This window comes from Gymnogyps californianus, chromosome 2 (assembly GCF_018139145.2).
Source record: "Gymnogyps californianus isolate 813 chromosome 2, ASM1813914v2, whole genome shotgun sequence".
Lineage (NCBI taxonomy): Eukaryota > Metazoa > Chordata > Aves > Accipitriformes > Cathartidae > Gymnogyps > Gymnogyps californianus.
Genome location: NC_059472.1, coordinates 76080872 through 76103702, shown reverse-complemented (window position 1 = coordinate 76103702; position 22831 = coordinate 76080872). Strand labels below are relative to the sequence as shown.

The 22831-nt window shown below is 42.7% G+C and overlaps 1 protein-coding gene across 2 annotated transcripts in view; it reads right to left on the bottom strand.

The window, feature by feature from the left end:
- GRB10 (growth factor receptor bound protein 10) overlaps nucleotides 1-22831 on the bottom strand; it is a 150314-nt gene that overhangs the window by 80563 nt on the left and 46920 nt on the right. For both annotated transcript variants that reach the window (XR_007766049.1, XM_050891695.1), the window contains exon 3: nucleotides 5927-6020. Coding sequence is in view for 1 of the 2 variants with exons in the window: in XM_050891695.1 (XP_050747652.1) it covers nucleotides 5927-6020 (94 nt within the window). In the remaining variant the exon portion in view is untranslated. The remainder of the gene's footprint in view (nucleotides 1-5926; nucleotides 6021-22831) is intronic.

Genomic DNA, 22831 nt, shown 5'->3' with positions numbered 1-22831 from the left:
TTTTGTCTTCCTGTAGCTCGCTGCAAATCTCTGAAATCATCTGTACTAAACACCAACCTACTTTGTCTTCTCTTTTCATGTTTTTTTAAATTTTTTTTCAGAGTTCTGTCAGCCCAAAGGTTTGGGAACTAATACAATGGGGGAAGTTAAACTTCTACACAGCTATTATGGGTGCCCTCCTAGTAGCTGTGCTAACAAGATTCATCACCAAATATAATGGAAGCCTTCTCCAAAACAAGACAAAGGTACTGTAATGAGCTAGGCAGGAAGCGAGGGCTCCGCTCTCTGTGTAGGGGTAGCCAGTGTAAATCTTTTTGGCACTAATGGTGTGTTTTTTTCTAAGGCTGGACAATGACAACAATATTTATACAAAGCATGAGAATTCATGAATGTCTGGCAGTATTGTCTCTGCAATACAAACAAGACTATCTGTTTTTCACTCTACATTTTCAATTCAGTACCAGCTGGATTCTGCAAAAACATGGGTTAGTTCTGATACACCAAATAACCAACTCATCCCAGTCGGATCCCACAACTGAAGCATATCAGAAGTAGCACTGGCTGTTACTAAACATGCTCCTCCTTAGCTACAGAATGAATAACAAAATCGCCTCAACCTTACATGCCTATCCTGAGGCAGATACAAAAGAAAAGATACTAAAAGCAAGTAATAACAACAGTGGTGGAGAAAGAGTGCTACACAAGATTATTTCTCTGGGCTAAATCTCAGGCATCGTAATACTTCATCCAAGCCCACACTCATTCAAAAGTCTGTCCGCATTTACATGGGCTTGTATTTTTTGGACCCAGGCAGTGTGCTAGAAGGGTAGTTTCCACCACCGCTGACATTTACCATCTCTATAAAAGTTAACGTATTAGTTACTAGCCAGCAAGGTACAGGAGAGTATCTACCTCAAGAGCAGGCTGCAGTGCGATTCAAGCTGGCAGCTGCTCTGGATCCCTCCAGTTTCAGTGGGAACAAGTCATCTGTACGTACAGGCAGGAAACTTAATGCCAACTGATCCGCAGCCACAGCATCTTCATTGTCTCACTACAGGCAAGACTTCCCACCATGACCAACCAAGAAAGGCCAAAGCATGAGCCAGCTGTTGACAAAGGGCAGCTGTTGGCTAAAACAACTCATATCACCATTTCCTTTCTGCTGCCAAAGCCACCTGGCTGTGGAGCCAGAGGTACCACAATGTTCGGCTCAGCTCTGTCTGTGAACTGCTGTGACAAAAAGCATCCAACAAGACAAAAAGCAGTCCAACAAGAGCTGAGAGTGCCTCAGGAGAGGAAAGCCGCATGCGAATGCATTAATAAAAGGAAGATAAATCTTTCATGGCAAAACACATTTGTACAGACACCAACAACCATCCCGCAAGTACACACATACAGAAAGTGCCAGAATTGCATGTCTAATACTTCCACTAAAAGTCAAGGTGACAGAATGCATCTTATTTATGCCTGGCTTCAAAATCCTGAATAAGAAGTAGCTACACAATCTCAAAAAGTACACGTCAAGTACCAATAAAAGTACCAAGTACTTCACAGCCGGGACTGGAGTTGGCACTATTTGCTGCGTACTAGAAAAACAAACAGAAAAATGAGCTCCGAGACATGCCTCAACAAAGAAAAACCCAGAAGTACAGAGCAAGATGAGAAACAGCAGCAGCATGGCTGGTAGGTTAAACCCCCCTGAAGTCTGAGAGTAAACAAATTCAGTTGGACTTATGGTTTTCTGTAGCATGGTGTATTTTGCTATCATACTTCATTATAGCAAGGCTGCTCCTAGGCAGCACAGGGAAATCCATAGGATAGACTTGCCTTGCTACTGAGACACATTCAAGGTTAACTTTGGTGGCACGGCACAGCGGTGCGCTCAACTAAGAGGAACAGAGGCTGCACTGCCAGGGCGCTTGGAGAGAGAGGAGAACCAGCAGCATCCTTTTGGACGGGACAGGTAAAATGAGTGCTGGAGCCCATCACCTCTATGAAAGCCCTCAAAACGGCATCTCCATGTGAATGCAAGTGTTTTGACTAAAATCACCACTATGCTCCCCAGCTCTGCCCCTCACTACTGGACAGGGTACAAACGCTGTAGGCTACACACTGCAGAGAACCTGTCATTGCAAAATGTTAAACATTTGTGAGTGCTAAATGTTTTGCCAAGTGAGACGTGGCTGAGGAGGCTACAGTTACCTTCATCTCCACACTCCACTCCTGAAGGCAAAAAAATGCAGAAAAATAACAATACCTATCCCATCCTAAGCATGCTCTCACTTCCTCTTTCTCTTGGTGTTTTTAAAGATGGTAAATAATTGTTTTGATTGTTTCTTCACCTCCTTTCTTAACTTTTCAGAAAATACCACATAGTTTAGACATATTTTTCTTCTCCAAGCCTAGAGTCTTTATTACAGCTTCTGGAAGGACTGCTGGAGAAATACTTGACTTGCTGTTTATTAAATGCCACATCCTGGCTGGCTGTTGTTAACTTTCTATAACTTTCAATAGGTAGCTGAAGCATATCTGTTCCTTTACATCAGTGGATATTAGTATTGTTCAGCTGGACGAAGCTTGCTCTTTCCTATTGCATTTAATTTATGAAGTAGCTTTTGAGGAATAGAAGTAAGAAATCCTAGTTCCTGCTCTCTGCATTCAGTACCTTTACAAGCTTTGCCCAACTAGCAGAATCATTGAAAAGTGAATACTAAATAATAGCTTAGGTATAAAACTACTTATTATTAAAGTAAGCAAGTTTATCAGCATACCTACACAATAAGCAGTTATTGAACTATTTCTAGGAAAAAATACTATTCCATCTGCACTCAGCTTTTTACGTTTCATATGAAACCTGCCTATTTTAAAGACTCCTCACTTTACAGAAAGTATTCTCTGCTCCCCAATCTTTACAAGATATTCTTTTAAAATAAAAAGCTGAACAGTTATAAAGCATCTGCTTGTGTAAAAAGAGTGATTCAGCAGGAAACATGTATTTGAAACACCCTTCACAAGAAGGAGCTTATTCACGCAGGGACAGTTGGCAGGCATATCTCAGTCTCCACTTGAATGCTCTTTTTCCAGTTTGTGTTGAAGGGATTCAGATGCCTAGGAGGAAGCTAATCACCATTTTTATAGGCCGTGGAAAGCAGAGTCTGGTTCAGAATTGCAAGTGCTTGTACCAAAGCTCTCCCAGTGAAAAGCAAAGGGCTGTAAGTTAATGTTCAACACAAACTGGCAAATCTGCTGTGCTCACTGAGCAATGTGGTCAGGTATGAATTGGAAGTGTATACATAAAGTAACGTAGTAAGTACGGTTGCTCAAAGTTCAGCTGCAGTGTTTAAGGCACAGTACGCTAAAGGGAAAAAGACAGGGAGCACCTAACGTGAAATATTTTAGCCAATTCTAATCCTTCCACAATTTCTGCTCACGTTAAATATGTATTAAACCAGCTTTGTTGCAAGCCTATCAGTTTTCCTTAAAAGTCTTGCGAAACACAGGAACAAAAGCTGTAGATCTGCTAGTCAGTATAAGCTGAAGTCAGCAGCTAATGTTGTATATAACTGGAAGCAAAATTTGCCATAGTCTGTTGCAAATATCTTTATCATCAACATAATCAAGACATACCACCAGATTCATTTATTAAATGCAAGCAGTGGTCCTGCAAGTTACTTCTGGATACACGTTTACTCTTAAGGTTTTCATCAAAGTCAGTGGCACCAAAGCTTTAATAGAAAGTAATGGATAACACAGTTTAGTGTAAGAGTAAAAAAATAAAGCAAACAGCTGCCACAGAACTTAAAAAACCCACTTCATGTTAATAATCTAGTCTTCCTATTTATTGTGTGACTAACATGACTGCATGGGAGCTAGTTCAGACCATGTCACAACTCCCTCTGAAGTTCTTCATGTTCTATTTTTCTATGTACTATTCATTAATCAGTTACTGGAATATGTGACAGCTCTTAAAATACTTGTACTTTCATGTTCTTGGACAGGAATGAGTATTTCATACGCTATGAAAGAGTGTAGACGCTCACACTTGGACAGAACAAACACACAAGACATGACATAACATCACGCTTATGGTCACTTCTGTTTTCAAAAAGATATTGAAGCAGCAGGTATCATGCCTGTAAGGCACATTGCTTCCCTCTAACACTGCAAAAGGCAGAAGTGCTACAGCCCAGTGCAGCATTAAAGGCCACCTCTGGGCATTCAGGTTTCAGTTCTTAATCCACGCCACTAACGTAACAGTGTTTCATGGTCACAGGGGTAGGCAAGCAATATTAATAATGTGCTAAATACCTACTTCAGCAACAAAATCAGAAAGATTTTAGAAATATTGGATTTGATTGCTGTCAGTCAGCTGACACAGGAAAAAATCCCAAACAATTTGTGGGTGCAAAAGTGATCTTTAGTTCAGAAACTATTGGGAAGAACATTAACGGGGTCTGTCTTTATAAACAGGCCTTAAACAGCCAGTACCTCTATGAAAAGCATTCTCTTTAAAGATAGCTGTTTCCTAAATTAATTTGGACCAGTTTGCATACAGACAATTGTCTCAAAGCAGCTGAGGCAGAGCCACACATCAGGTGACACTGTATGGATCCTTCTGCAGTAGTACAATATTGATAGAGGAAAAGGAGGATCTGAAAAGGAAGCATTACTCTATAAGGAAAAAGTCAGGCTACAAAGTTAGCATTTTGCCACCAAAATGCAATATTACCTATCTCTTCAATAAATGTTCAGACTTCATAAGCAGCAGCCACACATACTCTCACTCTAACGCATGAACTTAGACCACACAAGATGTGTTCCCCCCCCAAATCCCTTGATTAAAGGCGGATATTTACAAATAGCTTCAAAAGAAGTCACCTATATAGATCTGCTCCAGGATTTGTGCATCCCAAGGTAGGTGAAATTAATGTAACAGTACCATTCTAATATGAATGAAAAACGGAATTTTAAATATTTAAATTTTTAATTTAAATATTATTTAAATTAAAAAAATTAAATCGTCTTGAGGATCTACAAGTCATGAAATTCTAGTCTTGCTACTCTTGGCAAACAAAAGAAGCTGGATTTTTAAAGGAAAAGTTAAGCACGTCATATTTGGTAAATATTTTAAGTAACAACATTCGTGATCTTTTTTGTTTCAATAGCCTTGTGCTGACTGCAATACTATTAGCTGTTGCACTGAAGAAACAACATCTGAAGATGACCTTCAAGGACTTGGTTCCAAACTAAGCCACCATGAACCCTGAGGGTAAGGGGGTTCCCTGGTTAAGATGGCACACTCTCTATTATTAACTATTTCAAAGCCAAAAAAATAAAGCTGAGCTCAAAGTCCCCACTATAATAGCAACTATCTTTTTTTAGGTATCTGAACAAACAGAAATTGGCCAAGAAAGATTTTTAAGATTTATTTTACAATGTCTAGGTTCAGGACTTACTTTCCCCCGAATGAGCTGATTTCTGTCATGCAAAGCAAGTAAACATACTTTTCTTTTCTCCTACTGCGAAAATTGAGCCAGAGCCCTGAACCCTTCTTATAGCAATCAAAGATTTTTCAAATGCAACTTTAACATTACAAATGTTGATTTCAAATTCAGTAATTCCCTCCTCCCTCCTCCTAAAAACAGGAGAATATACCTGCCGCCCAGGCTAGCAATCCCAGTTTGGGCTACAAGGCTTGAGATGCACCACAAGTTCTTCGTGATCTTCATCCATAGCTCACAGGACAGTTGTGACAAAAAACTATTTCTCAGCTGTCCTCCTCCAACCATCCAGAACTACCACTTTTTTTTTTTTTTTTTTTTTTAATCAGAAGGAGAAACAGCAACATGGAGGTAAAACTATCTCTGCATATGCAGCGCCCCGGCTTTCCCCCAAGGAGCCTGGATTCCCACCCACTATTCCTTACCTTGGTGATTCAGAGAGATGCGGTTAGATGGTTCTTGGAAACCCGGTTCCACCAGATCCCGCCGACCATGAGCCGAAGTCTGATCTACATTGTCCTAAAAACAGAAGAGCAGAAAATCTTATCAAAAACAGGCATTCTGTACTCCCTGTAAGCTACACTGCACAGAGCCAAACCACTGATACAAAAAAAATCCCTGCCATACCTCTGAAAGGAGAAACCAATGTCGGAGAACGGGGGGAGATTATAGGGGGACACTAGACTATCACATTAATACAGGTGGCATGAATCCAGAATCAATAACTATGCTGTTGGCTCATCTGTACATCAGTTTTGCATTTCAAACTGGGAAACAGTGATGTAAATGCACTTCTTAGTTTAACAAAAATTTCTTCTTGCGTCAAATTGTGTGGAGGCTTGGGGCTTTGTTTTCTTTAATTCCAAGTCTGTGGCTTAGGGGTTTGTAACTAATTAACTGGACTGAAACAGATTCAGTAGTGAACTACCAAACCTCAAGAGGAATCAGAAGTTCAGTTTAGATAAACATCCATGGCTCTGGATGCCAACCTGGGTTTTTTGTTTGGGTTTTTTTTTTTTTTTCATACTAGAACTCTCACAAGATCAGGTTTCAAGAAGTTTTAACACAGACTGAATTTGGCTAAGTCTAAAATACCATGGTTTCTCACAGAACTTGCCAAAAAGACTACTAGGAGAAAGCAGGAAAATTGACATATAATAAGAAAAGCAAGATAAGTCACACTGAGTTTTAGAAGTATAAGAAGGAAATTTAGAGCAGGTACACAGTTTTACAAAGTTAGCATACCTTTGCATATACCAGTTAAGGGTAGGTATGGAAAAACAGAAGCAAGTGCATGAAGTTGACTACGTTAATATATCAGTGCCCATAAACCGTGCTGCAGTGATATACGTGACTGTATACATGTTCCTGCTGTGCCCGAAGTGCGGGATAAATACACAATAGTATGACCTGCATTTACGTCAAAACACAGGAACCACCTTCACAGCAGATGACGTAATTACGAAAGAGCAATAACATGCACACAGTGAGCAGCAATTCAACCATGTGCAACAGTGAGCTCTCAGCCCAACATTTCCAGCTTACAGAATATAAGCTAATGCTCAAAAACATAATGGATGACGTGTTTGGGGATAAGAACTGTATATAGTTATACAGGATATGAAATAAATTATATTATCTCTTCTTCAGAGAGACTGTCTCAAACAGCAGATACTTGAGCTTTGATTCAAGTACTCAAGCACCGCTCTTGAGTGCCTTCACCATCAGGGATCAATTCAGGAGCCCAGAGGCGTTTATAAGACAAGAGCTGCCAACAGTGGTATGACTAAGGGAGGTCTTTACAAGCAAACAATATAGGATAAGATACATATGGCATCCATCTATCTACGCCAGATACAACTGGGACCACTAAGCCTTCTGGCCCTGTATTGGCTACTTCCCCTTATAGCTCTTTACATCCTTGCTACTGATTTTCACAACACCGGCTGTTGTTTCATGAGCCATATCTAGCTAATCTCACAAGTTTCTGTAGCTGCTTCTTAAGAATCAAGAAAAAAATCAGGCCTCCTGTCAGCATGACTGTATTTGCTTTTACTTTCTTGAAACACGGCAATATTTGTTAGCTCTTTCACTGCAGCTAACTGAATACGTTAGGAACAAGCAACTCATGAGCTCCCGTCTCTGTCAAATCCCTTGCAGCCGCAGGGTATCGCATCTTAACATTATTACTGTTTTTGGAGTGCTAGTCGTTTTCACTGGATGTATCTCATTTTCTCTGGGATACCACATAGCCAGCACTGACCTGGCCCACAACATCTCAATTTTAAATTTCAGGCAGGAAATTTGGGACTTGCAGCACGAGAAGGCCACTGCAGGAAGCAGAAAGCACATACAAAACTAAGAGTCTACTCCCCAGAAAGTTTAGTGTAATTCTTTCAAAGGCTCCAAGGACAACAGGGGGGAGGAGATGTTTATCTAGGAAAAGTTTCAGTCAAAACTTACACCTGAAGTTGACTGCTCTTCAGTTATTTCAAACCTAGTACAAAGGTTGAGAGGTGAACATCGCAGGCATGGAGAACAAAGCAGCAGAACATCCTTCCTCCTAGTGCAGAGCTTTCTTTGCGTGTTTCCCCCCATGCAATTCAACATCATGTATTTTTATCGGGTAGTTAAAACCCCACTGATGCAGTTTAGCAGCATTAGCATTCCACTTCCCAGTAACGAGTCCGGACATTCGATGCATGGATGCAGTTGTGTATTGCCTCTCAGTTGGGAAGAGCAACAGGGCATCCCAACAGAAACAAAAGGTGGAACAAGAAAACCAGTTATAAGCTATTTGTTACACACCTAAATGTGTTTTCAGTTGTCCCAAGACATAAAAGTCCCTAGTGGAAGGCAAGATTCATGCAGTACTATGTAGTAACAGAGGATGAGATGTGGCCAAGATGCATCTTTTTACCTTTGGGTTTCCCACAGCAGTAACACACAAACACTTAACTGAGAAGACCTTATTTCAGGCTTACAGCTGGCTGCAAGCCCATAACTCTTCAATTAAAGCAGATTTTTTTAACTAGCAGTTGCCAATAATTTACAGGAATAAGATTCATCCCCTCTGGAATCACCTTACAGCTGTACCAGAAGATGCTGAGAACCACAGGCCTCATTCACAAAGCTTAAGCCAAAGCCATGGTAAGACAGATCAAAGTCTTCAGAAGCAGAGGTTTCAATGACTAATGATTGCCGGTGCTGCCCTTATGAAGCTGACGCCCCTGCCCATTTCATTAGGTGCAAACCCCTGCCCAGGTGGTCTGCAGGCTTGTCCTGCAGCTTGAGCAAAGCGTGGAAGCAAAGGTTTCCTCCGGGCGCTGAGGGCCAGCACAACCCAGGTGCTGAAGTAAAGCCACAGACGTGCATAAACAAAGCCACACCTGTTAAAGCAATGCGGGCAGCAGAGGAGGAAAAGGTAAGGGCGGTGCGATTTAAAGAGCTCAGGGTAGTTTCACATGACCCTCCAGAATCTGTTTGTGTCCGTTGTGCACAGACAAACGGTGGCACTTGGCCAGCTGCAGCAGAGATCAGACAGACACTGCAACAAGGTTAAAAGAAGAAAGGGGGGGAAGTTATGTAATTGCTCCATTCCAGCAGCCTCATTGCCGGGCTCCAGCCCAGGGCCGTGGCCGAGGCCCCCAGCAAGGTGGGCACCTGCTTTGGTCCATCACCATCCCCCCTGCTGCTGCTGAAACCGGGCTCCCGGTAAGTCATGTGTTTGCTCCGTGTTTTAATCCCCAGCTTTCCCTCCTCTTCCAATAAATGCTCTCAATATGAAATTAAAGCATGTTACTTAACTTACTGTACCATCCAGCTATTGTAGTATTTTTAGAAGCTAGCCGAGCATTAGCCCTCGCTGACTTGTTTGCATGTACTATTTTCCCTGTCAGTCAGCGTCTGCGACCAAGGATGATTTAATCGAGTGACAAGCAAGAGCGCTAGAAGGATCTGAAGCAGGATTTATTTTTTACAGAGCCCTTTAAAGCATTAGCATTTCATATAGCCAAACACACCGTCGTTACAGGTTAGATTTCAGTGTCCTTTTGCAAACCCACATTGCACGACGCAAAATGCAACATGCTTGCATCGCATTAAGAGCCAAAGTCCACTCATAGACCATGTTATCTCTACGTATCAGTAACCAGGACAATCTGGATTTATTTTTCAATCTATAACCAAGCCTTTCAAGTCGCACTCCTTCAACTATGACATACGTTTGCTGCTGTTTGTGCTAGCATGATAAGCATTTCAGTTATCAAAGAAAACATTAAATCTGGTGTTTTAATCAGAGAATCAGACAGCCATATACTATAGCAGCTCTGCTGTCTGCACACGTGGTCTTTAATCACCTCTTTGGCTCCAAGTGCTACTGTTCCCACCTGCAGTTTAGCTCAGAAGAGTATTTATCAGTACGAGACCGCATTATTAGGCTGACCAGCATGTTGCTACTACTCTATTGCTGCTTCTCTCAACCTGGTTCCTCCAGCAAAAATCATCCCGTCAGTCATTTAGGATAATCTTACAGGTAAATAGGGCTCAGAGAAGGGAGGAAGCAGATCCAAAAGTACAAATAATGAAGTATCATCTAAAGTTCCCACCTCCCTCTTTCTTTGCGAAGAAAGGAACCTGACATTAGCAGAGACAGAGCAGCTTTCTCGAGAGGTCTGGAAATCCCCTTTTACTGAAGGCTTCAACTTTTTCTAACTTCAGCAGTCACTGGAAGTTTACGAGATGAAGGAAGGCTACAAGTGGCAGCACAGCTTCTCGGAAGCTCCTGGGAGCACAGCCAGACCGAGGACATCCAGACCACCAAGACAACAGTCCCTGGTTTTGGATTTACTGTAGCTGTCTGCAAACCCACACAGCCATGCCCCTGAACAAAAGGTTCAATTGAGCAAGAGTCACGCGTACTCATGCCAGCAGTCCCACAGCGACAAATTAAGATCATGACATACTTCTGATGTTTGTACACTGTCCAGCACAACAGAAAGTCAAGTCAGACGTGCTGACGGGTCCCACTGCGGTTTAGGAGACTATCAAGGCAGATACGCCTCAGTTTGCACAGAGGCACTCCTGCTGTGCCAGGAGCTCGCTGCCTACCTGGCGGTGCTACTTTATTGCAGGGAGGCAGATGTCTTAAAACTAGTCGAGCGTAAAGAGAAAATTAGCTAAGTTATTACTTGAGCCACCTTAGCTTTACTCTGTGCAAGCAACTTGTGTAAAGCAAAATGAAGTACCTTCTGCTAGCACAGACTGAGGAAACTATTGCAAAGTGTTCAAGTGTAAGTGGTTTCCAAAAAAACCAATTATTAAAATTTACTGAAGAGGCGTCCATCAAGGGCTGTGAAAGAGTGGGCACAGCTCCAGGCTCCAGAAGCAGGAAGGGGATACTTTGAGAAATTACACTCTGTCTTTGTATCTGCAACTTGTTGCTCTTAGATGAAGGACACAGAGGTAGACAAACATTTTTTTATCTGACCCAGTACTGTCATTCTTAATATGCTTCTGGAATTTCCTTAGGCAATAAACAGAGTAGGCAGCATTTCTTCTCAAGACTGCTTCATATGATTCTTCACTTCCCAAACAAAAGACTATTTGCATTTATGTAAAGTAACTTTCTGCATTGTTTTCTAAGCTATGCTCCTTCTTTATACCATGATTTTGCAGCTTTGGTTTACTTAAAGCATCAAATGTACAAGGAGGAGAATAGACTCAATTATGGCAAGTGCCAAGTAGCCAGCTATTCATCTAAGTAAACCTTCCTATAGCTTACTGTTATCCACAGTCATCCACAAAGTTTCTGTTCTGTTCTGTCACTCAATTTTACTCAGCCCTCTGAAGGCAAACACATAGGCTATTACAGGAAGAAATCCACCTGACAGATCCAGACCAATGTTCAAGCTCTAATCCAAACTCCACAGTCTAGATCAATTAGTAATGCATATGACGCTCCTTTCTTAAAAGATTTAAGTCACTGGGCTTCTTAGTGGCTAAATACAGCAGCACAGTCCCCTACCAGATAGCTGTTTGGTAAAATATATTTTCAGCCTGCTGACACCCCAGAGCTTGAGGAAATTTGTCCCAAGTACAGTCGTGAGGGAAGACTCTTGGGTTTGTCCAAAGTCACTGCTTTGCAAATGATTTCAAGTTTACTCAAACACAGTTCATATTTTTTACTGTCTTCTCCTAGAGCTCCAATCACATCTTCCCTGGGCCAATGCTTAACATGTCATAGAAATAAAGAAAAAAAACAGGCTTTGCACACCAGGCAAAAAAACTTTAAAGCACATTCTCAGACAACCCACATATTACATAATTAAAGACCTGTTACTAGGTTTCCTGCCTCTTAACTATAGTCATTTGACTAGGTAAGAGCCAAGTGAAAGGCTCGGTAAGTCAACAGAGTAACCATGAACCTAGAATTTTAGCATTCCCATTGCTAAGAGAGCTTGTACAAACAAGGGCTTAAAATAAAGCCACTTAGCTTTGTCAAAAGTCAGGCTCTCTCTCCTGAAGTAGCAGAGCCACTAACTGCGGGAATCCTTCTGATTTTACAGTACTGGCTGTCAAGACTGAGAGCAATAACCCTAGAGACCAGGAACAAACAAGCCTAGCTTGGGATTACGGGAGTAGCAAAGGCAGCAGCACATTCCTCCCGACACACTGCTGTATGTCCAGTCCTCGGTGCCGCAAATCACCAAAAACATGCAATAACCTGGCAGGGCGCACAGACCTATTGCTATCCACACATTCATACAGCCCTCAGCAGACTTACCAGCCCACCACGCAACATACACAATAGCTACAAGAAACACAATACACCAGGAATTAGCAAAGAAAGAAGGAAAATGAGAGAGACTGACAGACAAGACAGACCTGCGTCCGTGGTCTACGTCTCTGCAGCAGCAGGGAATTTGTTAAATGAATCACAGGAATTATATTACATCCCATGATACAGGGGAAGGCAGAAAGGCTTGCCAGTCTGACCTTGGAGGAACTTCTCTCCCGACCCCCATCTGGGTTTCAATAACCCACTGACCAGAAAGTCCTTCAATTCAGCAAAAAATTGGGCGTTTGGACCCTGTTGTCAACACCGAAACCCTGTAGTGTGCATGCCCCAAGTCAGTGAAGTGTTTCTTCTCCTACACCAAGAAAAAAAAAAAAAACCCTTTCTTAAATACATAGACTGATATAGTCATACAATATACTGCTATAGCTGAGCCAGTAAGTTATTTTTCTAAAGGTGTTTCAGATTTATTTTAAGGCTTATTACCAGTTACGTGACTTGTCATTACCTGCATTGCAATTGCTATCAGGGCAGTATTGTTTCACACCAAAAACTACTGTTACCTACTAGCCAGCTTCTTCCCTTTTTTTCAAAAAAAGCAGCTCGTCGGCCTCCCAGGGAAAAAATAAATAAACAAACAAACAAACAAATCTAATCTGGCAGGAGCTGGACCATGATTAGCAACCTCCAACAGTATCTGGTAGCAGCAGTTTATTCCTAAAAGGCTTTTCTCCAGTAAGGCAGGAGTGAGCATACCATATTAGCTGACAGCTTCAGCAATGCACTTCTACAGCACGCATACACGCTAGCATTACAGATTCAGCTTCTCTAGGCTGGTCTTTGCAAAACTGGCATTAGCACAGTTTTCAATACTACTGAACCCAGAATTTGACAAGAACTATGTCAAATTAGATTTCTCTCACTAGATGCAGTCCTCTCTTAGTAGAAACTAACCACTTCTGCAAGAATTTAGCTGTCTCCCAGTACTCTGCACCGAGAAAATGGATAGTATAGTCCACAGTGTGCACTTTTTGGACCAGACTGCCATTTATTATGGTAGAAGAAAATTCAATGCATCATGGTTGCTGTCTTTTAATCAGCTAGCAAGGAGGGAATCCAACTGACAGGCTTAGAAATGCTAAAAGCTTTGTTCTATTTTTAATGAGACTAAAACCACCGTGGCTGTTAGAGACAGTTTACATAGTTTACAGCTAAAATAGTCTTGAAATACAGAAAAGAAACAAATGCACAAGGTTCTCGGTGAAAGCAATCACTTCTTAGAGCTGTCTTCAGCTAGAAAGCACTTACAAAAATGAAGCAATTACTTTCTGATAAAGTATCTTTTTGCTTCTTTTTTTAAAACATAAACTAGGTTCCTTTTCGTTTCTAACAAAACACCACTGAATAAATGAAGTTTACATTAGGAAATTCTTCACAGTAGAAAATTACATGCTCATATGGAAATTCTGTTTCTTCTGCTGGTGCCCATAGATCCTGATAATGTATCTTTAGCTTGTACTTAATTCTAAGTTAGCCTTACCTCCAAAGCAAGTCACTCACACTGGCAAGGGACTGTCACTGACAAAGCTACCAAAACCCTAATTTACTGCATGTTCCAAGCTCTTTTGTTTTGGTCAATACTGTCTCCACCAATAAAGTCCCTGAAAAATCTGTTTTCTGTGAGAGAGAATTGTATTTACCAATAGGAATTTAACAGAAAAATTGAGTTTTGTTACCCTCAGAAAGTATAAACTAAAGTAATATGTCATATTCCTCTTCTTTTTAAAGAGGCTTTTCAGTGAGATTTTGCATCATTCTCTTATCAAAGAACTGACACTTAATAGACTACACTACTTAAATTGAGCTAAAAGCACAGTAAGACTCTAACGAACTTAGCAATCCATATGTGTTAACTACTATACTGGATGGTGCTCACGCAATCTAAGGGAGTAATGCAACCCATAATGATGTGTTGTTGCTTGTAAAACCTTTAGCCTATTCAAGAATCCTTACCAGGGCCACTTTCTATGTTTTGTCCAAGTTTCTGAAGTGCATGGTCAGACTATATTCCTTCCTCATCAGAAAGATGAAAAGAAATGTAATGGCAATATTTGTACCCAGGAGCTATAGAAAATTTCAGCATGTCACACACCTGCTAACACACCTGTCCATTCTGAGAAAGTGTCTTCAAAATTATTTTCTTTTAGCTTGCACTAATTTAAAAAAAAAAAATCTTCACATGTTCTTTTGGGGGAAGTTGTAACACACAGAAAGAAGGTACAGGATATTTGATTCTTTTCAACCCACTGCCCTCCCCATGCTCAGAACTGTGAAATACAAGGTAGCTCGTCTGTTCTACTTGGCATCAAATCTACTAGAGCTCCGGTTATAGCAATCTACTAGAGCTCCAGTTATAGCAGCGCTGCTGGCCAGCTGCTTCCAAGAACGCTGGCTTTGGGAGTCGGGTTTTGACAGCACCCTTGCACCAAGTGGACGGGAGACGTTCTGCGAACCGCCTTGGACAGTCTGTCCCAGCGCAAGCTAATGATACCCTGCATTAACCTTGGAAGGCTCAATGCTTGAAAGGATGACCTGGTGGACTCTGGGATCTGGCAACAGCAACACATTCGTGTGTCTCAGGCCAGGGGAGGGAGGAGAGAAGGGAAGATGCTACCTAGGTTGCAGGAACTACTATTTCCATACAACTGCATTCTCTTTAAGAATAGATATTCATATCTCTGCACTTTGGGAAGCAGCAACCACAGCCAGATAACCTAAATTACATTTAAGTGTATGCACCCTTATACCTAGGCAGCCCTGAAAACTCAAGACTGATGAAATTCTAACAAAGGAATGAAAGTAGCATGTATTGGGTTTGCGTGGCAAGGTTTTGGTAGTGGGAGGCTACAGGGGTGGCTTCTGTGAGAAGCTGCTAGAAGCTTCCCCCATGTCTGATAGAGCCAATGCCAGCCAGCTCCAAGATGGACCCACCGCTGGCCAAGGCCGAGCCCATCAGCGACCGTGGTAGCACCTCTGGGATAGCATATTTAAGAATGGGAAAAAGCTACTGTGCAGCAGCAATTGCAGCCAGAGAGAGGAGTGAGAATATGTGAGAGAAACAACTCCGCAGACACCAAGGTCAGGGAAGAAGGAGGGGGAGCAGGTGCTCCAGGCACCGGAGCAGAGAGATTCCCCTGCAGCCCGTGGTGAAGACCATGGTGAGGCAGGCTGTCCCCCTGCAGCCCATGGAGGTCCATGGTGGAGCAGATATCCACCTGCAGCCCATGGAGGACCCCACGCCAGAGCAGGTGGATGCACCCCCAAAGGAGGCTGTGACCCCATGGGAAGCCCGTGCTGGAGCAGGCTCCTGGCAGGACCTGTGGACTTGTGGAGGGAGAGGAGCCCACACTGGAGCAGGTTTGCTGGCAGGACTTGTGACCCCGTGGGGGACCCAGGCTGGAGCAGTCTGTTCCTGAAGGACTGCATCCCGTGGAAGGACCCCACACTGGAGCAGTTCATGCAGCCCGTGGGAAGGACTCACGTTGGAGAAGTTTGTGGAGGACTGTCTCCCATGGGAGGGACGCCACGCTGGAGCAGGGGAAGAGTGTGAGTCCTCCTCCCTCTGAGGAGGAAGGAGCAGCAGAAACAATGTTGTGATGAACTGACCACAACCCCCATTCCCCATCCTCCTGTACTGCTGTGGGGGGAGGAGGTAGAGAAAATCAGGAGTGAAGTTAAGCCCAGGAAGAAGGGAGGGGTGGGGGAAAGGTGTTTTTTAAGATTTGGTTTTATTTCTCATTACCCTACTCTGATTTGACTGGCAATAAATTAATTTTTTTCCCAAGTTGAGTCTGTTTTGCCTGTGACGATAATTGCTGAGTGATCTCCCTGTCCTTATCTTGACCCACGAGCCTTTTGTTGTATTTTCTCTCCCCTGTCCAGTTGAGGAGGGGAGTGATAGAGCGGCTTTGGTGGGCACCTGGTGTCCTGCCAGGGTCAACCCACCACACAGCATGAAACACAGAGCAAAGGAATATCATCCCATCTGAATGTGGGTCTGCTTTCTTACACGCAATAGTGCTATCCCTTTTTGTCTTCTTGATGGTTCACGTTCAAACTGAGGGTTTGAACGGGCTGATAGGTGAAGATGATTCTTCACAGCCCCGACAGAGCTGATAAAATGATAAACCTCCCGTGGGGCAAGAGCCACTGTGCTCACACAGACCATTAAAATTCACCGGATGCCAGCAAGCAAAGTAACTCTCAGATTGCTAATGAAATTGTTCTTGAGGTCCTCAAACTTAACATCTGATGAATTTCAAGTGTCATGTTGAACAACTTCATACAAGACTACTTTGCTATCCTTACTTGCTTCAACTATCAGTGATATGGACCTTATCTCTCTGCTTTCTAGCCAATTTGCTCAATTGCTGCAATTTAGGGTGTGCTTGATACCCCTCCCTTCCTTCTCTGAAGAGTGATCCTTGGCACTAGATAAGTAATTAACTAGGTCTAGAAATGGCTGTCCCATCTCATCAAACCTATGATCCTAATTATATTGACCACACACCTTTCTGCTTAGATAAAGAACCATTTACCTGTTACATGGTGCAATCTGCCCCAGAACTAATTGCCCACCTCAGACAAGGACGTTTGTAGTTCAGGTGACTTTCTTTCAGTTAGATACAGAACTAACTCTTTATACATCTCCAGAACAGCAAGCCTTACCAAAAAGGAGATACTTAAGAATCTCAGATATGGGGTAAAGATTTGTACACCTAAGTTGACAGCTCCATAACCTATTAAAAAAACCCCACAGAAATCACAGACACATCTCTAAAGCACAACAATCATGCCTTTTCATGATTAACAACTCAGCATCAGATCTTGTATTAGAACAGACCGTTGTGCTCTCCCCTAACCAAACAGCAGGGTTCCACACTCTCAGAGCAAATCAGTAATGTAATTTATGTAAAGAAAATGATGGTGTGTAAGAAATAGCCTACAATATATGGGTACTTAAAAAAAAAAATAGTTCTTTTGTACTGCTTATATTGCCGTAATAGGTTACTTTGCAAGCCCTCAGAAAAAAAAAAACCACCACAAAGTATTACCAATAAAACAAGATGCCTGTATTTCTGCCTTTCTCTCTTTAATCATGTTTGAATCTCATTTGACCTTCACAGTTTTAAGCAAGTCACATCACCACACCTTTCACACTGATGTTCAAAACAGTTTTCAAAAAAAAAAAAAAAAAAAAAAAAATCAAAAAAATCCTCAACAGGGATGTTCTATAAGACTTCATAAAGTCACTGCCCCCAAGTGTTAGCAACGGTTGGACAATATTTCTAATACAAACTATGCTGCAGTGCTGCCTACATACAAATTGTCAACACAACAGTTGGAAAGAAAAAACAAAAATTAAGCTAGGACTAACAACAGGGGTCATCCTGGATATTTCAGTGCGCCAGTGTCTTATCCCCATTTCTCAAAATGAAGGAAACTTGTTATATTTTCTACATCTTCAGAGTCCTTATCAGAATACGAAAAAGTAACTAGTTTGACTATAGTAAAATCCAAGCAGCTCAAAAGTACTTTTTAGCCTGAGAACTTCTCTCAGTGCTCTGGATACTTTACCTATCTCTGATTTTCAAAAATCTAGGTACAATATGAAATGTGCTTAATTGCTTCACTTGTTCCGGTATTAATATATATGTTTATATATATTTATCTCAATGTAGTGGCTGCCATGTTTTCCCCTCCTTGAGGAAAGTGAGCTAATTGCAAGTAGCTCTACCAGTTATCCTGCATCAAGAAGATGGCTTTATCAGAAAATCTTTATTGACTTAACATTCTCTAAAGGAAGAAAATTCACAAAAGCTCAGCAATTTGCACTTAAATAGTAACAGATTACATGTAAAGTTGCAAGCTCTCCCAGGAAAACCCAATACAAAGTGTAAAACTGTAGTTTTTGCACAAACTGGCACTCGGAAAAAAACCTGCTTGCTAAAAGCAAGCATGTCAATCACCTCTTCATGCTTGGAGGATTTTGTTTTTGTTTTATAACTAGTTGTTCACAGCATAAGTGTGTCAAGTGACCGCTTATTTGGTACAGCTTCTCCCCACTTTTTGCTAACGCCTACTGGACACATCCAAAGTTACCCACAGCACATCTGAACATACACTGCAATGCTTCAATGTGGTTAGCAGCAGCAGCTGCTTTAATTCTGCACAAATCCTCTGAATACTGGGCTACATTAAGGCCTCAACAGATCAAAGAGTTTTCATAACTACCAGTATGCTACTCGAGGAAGGTCTGGTGTGCCAAAAATTGCCAAGGTAGCACATGAAACAAAAGAAGGAAACCACTCCAAACAAGACCTGCCTAGGTACAGGGTCTCCAAACAGGGAGATTTCAACAGAGATTGCAAAGCTGGTCAGCCAGAAGAAAAGTTCAAGAAATCCCAGAGTTATAATACTGCCATGTGCGTAACATTTGATCATGCTGGCTTTAGCAATGCTGAAACACTACAGCTACTAAGCACGAGAACGTTTCTGCAAATGGATTTCTACTGTTCACTCCAAGGAAGATGCAATCAGATGAGCTGCTGTTCAATCAGTATTAAAGTGGCTTTAAAACACCTCTCTCTCTTTTCTTTTCTCTTCCCTTAAACCACTGCTGAAGATGGGGGGGGGGGAATGTGACTTGTTTACTTTGCAGTTCAAGGGGCTAGCAGCTTGCACATGAGCAGCTACCACACTTCAGCTGAGATGGTGATTAACTCCAGGGTTCAGGGTGGTAACTTTTACAGCACAATCAGTATTTATTATACTGCTTCCTCTAGTTTTGAGCTATTCTTTCTAACCCAAAAATGCAGATCTATGGAATAAAGGTAGTGGAAAAGATTCCTGCTGAGATTAAAGTCAAACCAGAGATCAAAAAAACCAAATCGTAGGATGAGGAAAACTTTGAACTAGGCTTCAGAAGCAAGCTGTGGGTGAGAGGAACAAGCCACCTTCTGGATACAGTTGAACTGAAGACCATTACATCTAGCTAAAACAAGAAAGTTAACTCTGGCAAATTACCTGGGAGTTCATTAGCACACCACCACAATACTGAAAGCATGCGTGTAATCTTGCATCCTAATAACGCATGTTATTGTGTCTATATCCCTGTTCCAGAAGATGCTGGTGGGATAGTCGATGAGAAGTTTCTGGTCTTGTGGGTTTGGGTTTATTTTAATCTTCAGAGCAAGTCATGCTCCAAAAGATATGCTGTCAGAAAACTATTTTTCCAACCTGCTCTCATCCAGCATAGCAGTTATGGTTTGCGACTAAACCATCCAGCCAATTCATGTTCAACAGCCAGCAGTTTGTCATAATTTTGAGGACATAAAGGACTCCAGAAAAAACAACATCGCAAGCGATGCCTTTTCCAGAACGTCTTTAGCACACTTGGTTAACCATTTGCTCATATCAGGAAAAAAAAAAAAATTCATGCAGAAATTTCATCAGCACGCATGTAAGAAGACATTCTTCCCATCAAACTTACAACACACCGCCTTATACTTCTGTATGGTCAGAAGTAGAGAAATGGGCACTCTGAAGTCTTAATTTGCATTCACCTTAGAGAACAGGCTCTACAAGTGCCTCCAGCTACAAAGGTTAAGGTGACTACCTCAAATGTTGACGTTAATATCTGGTTTGAAAAATTCTGACTCTGTCATGAACTTGAAAAGAAAAAAAAAAAATCACATAAATTGAGTGTGCATGTGTGGGTGGGTAAACATGCTGTAAGTTGCTTTAATAAATGGGTATCTGCTACATTCAAGAGACTAACTGAAGCGATCTAACAAGTACAAATAACACGAGACACGGAAGAACGTGTATGTAAGATATGATCCTAGAGTTACCTTCTGCAGAAATCTTTCCAACAGGTCGTGACAAGGGGTCATGGCAGTGTGACCATGGCCAACCACTCCTGGCTTGCCAAGGGGTTCCTGCTTCCCTGCTAGTCAAGGAAGGATGAGCCCAAGAGAGGGGCTCTGAAGAAGAAGGATTATGCAGAGGGGGAACAGGGTAAGAGCACACAGAAGGACTGTGCAGGACGAAAGGGCTTCACTCAACCACGTGGCAGGAGAGCCAGAGCCCATAGAGACTGATAGGAAAGAAGGCCCATGGAGGTGGACTAGCCACAGGTACAGTCACTGCCTCCTGACATCATCACTGCCAAGATGTCCTCCAGAAAGAGGCAGTGATCTCCTTCCAGGAGGGCCAAAGTGTCTTCTCCCAAGTTCCCCCAGGCACTACTCTCCATCAGCCTACACACAACCACTCAAGGAAATCCTGGGCAGCTCACGTCCCTGCCAGAGGGGTGGAGGAGACAGAAAACCCACAGGCAGGAAAGGGAGATGTTAGCCTTGCCAGGCTAGGCAGAGTCTCTTTATAATCAATAAAACAGTTCATGCATTTCAAGGCTTGTGTCAGGCCTTACTTCCTGACCTGCACTGCCTCTTCACACTTCATGCATGGGGGGTGGCATCTCTTCTGCAATGGGGCCCCAGGGGAGAGGAAAGGGGAGCATCTGGCCAGGACTCCTAGTGCCTTATGCCCATCCCCACCAAATGACTTGGAGCCAGGGGCACTCGTGACCAAAGGACAGCAGCACTAGTCAGACCTGAGGGTAGAAGCTCACAAGCCACTTAGCGAGGGGGAGCTTCCCCACGCTGCCCCAAGAATGGTTCTGGGGAGATATGGCTGGCAGTAGGTCCTCAGAGAAAGCAGCATGGGAGACAGCCCACTTGGATGTAAACCTTGGGAGACAGAGTAAACACCAGGGAAGGCAGGAGGGTGCCGTGACAGGAGACTGAGCACCAACACCTTGGCTGGAAAGCCACAAAGGACAGAGGTAGGCCAGGAGACACCTGGGCTATTGGCTAGCACTCCCAGGTTCTCCTTTGCTTCTGTCACACTGGCAAGTCCTTCATTTTCCACATCAATGCTTGCTTCCAAAAGAGGCACTCATCATCTTGGAGAAGATGAAAGCTCAGAGTATCTGTCTTGCCTAGGCCAAACATGTCCATTTTTGCAGCTGGGTGCATGGGATGGGGAGAAACTGGAGACAAATCAGCTAAATCACATTTCTGACCCACTCACAAGCAAACAGTGCAGTTCCAGCTGCAGCCAGCCCTGGACACTACAAAGATTTCTGGAGTGGGTTGAAGATAACTTCACATCACAAGTGATCAGTGAGCCAACCGGGGAAGCACTCTGCTTGACCGACAAGCTAGCAAAGCCAACTCATGGACGAAGAAGAACCAGTTGGGGAGGTAGAGGTTGATGGCAGCCTGATGCCATGCTGAGATAAAAGTAACAAGAGTAAGCAAAGGGAGCAAGACGACTAGCAGAATTACAGGCCTGGACTGCGGGAAAGCAAATTTTTGGCTTGCTTAAGGATCTGCTTGCCAGGTTCCCATGGGAGACTGCTCTGAAGGACCAAGGGGCCCAGGACAACAAGCTGATCTCCCAGGACAGCCTCCTCAAAGCTCAAGAATGGTCCATTTTGGCATGCAGAAAGTCACAGGGGAATGGCAGAAAGCCAGGGTGAATGGACAGGCAACTCCTGCCTCAGCTCAAACGCTGAGATGCAAAAAAGGTCGAAGCAGGAAGAGGTTATGCAGAAAGTATATGGAGATACCGCCCAAGCAGAAGAGCTGGAGTAAGCAAAGTAAGCCAAGAAAAACCAAGGAATGCTTCTACAGGTAAGCAAGGGCAAAAGGATGGCTACTATTAGTCTAGTTACTGCTCAATTGTGCACGGGACCCAGTAGCTAAGGACACAAAAGATCAATGATTTCTTTGCCTCAGTTTTTCCTAGTAAAGTTCGTCCTCACATCTCCTAGTTCTTTGAGCATAGTGTCAGCATCTGGGGGACTGAACCATTACTCACACCAAAGGAAGGCTATGGATCACACAAACTAACTGGACCAAGTTCCTGGGACCAGATGGGATGCATTAGAAGCTGCTAAGGAAGCTGGCCAATACCACTGTGAGGCTACTCCCTCTTATCTTCAAAAAATGTTACTGATCAGAGGAGGATCCTGATGACTGCAAAGGCAAAAATCACATTCATCTTCAAAATCGGCAAGGATGAGGATACGAGGAACGAGAAGCTGGTCAGCCTTGCCCAGTTTCTGGCAAGACTATGGAGCAAGTCCTCCTGGAAGTCATCACCAGGCATACGAAGGACAACAAAGCAATTGGTAAACCTATGCTGGCTGTTCCAAAGAACAAGTCATACCTGACATTTCAGCTCACAATTTTATACCATTTATATTAAGGGTCTTATCTCTCAAGGAACCAAAACACTTACACAGATCATGGATCATTGTGCTGCCCTTTGATTTCCTCATACTGTTGCACATGCTAGGTTCTTCAAATGTATAGTTAAAATTTTACAATATTGGACAATCTTATAGCGTTTTGTAATATCTAATTATTTTCATTAGAAAAGTAAGCACCTCATTTGTACTCCC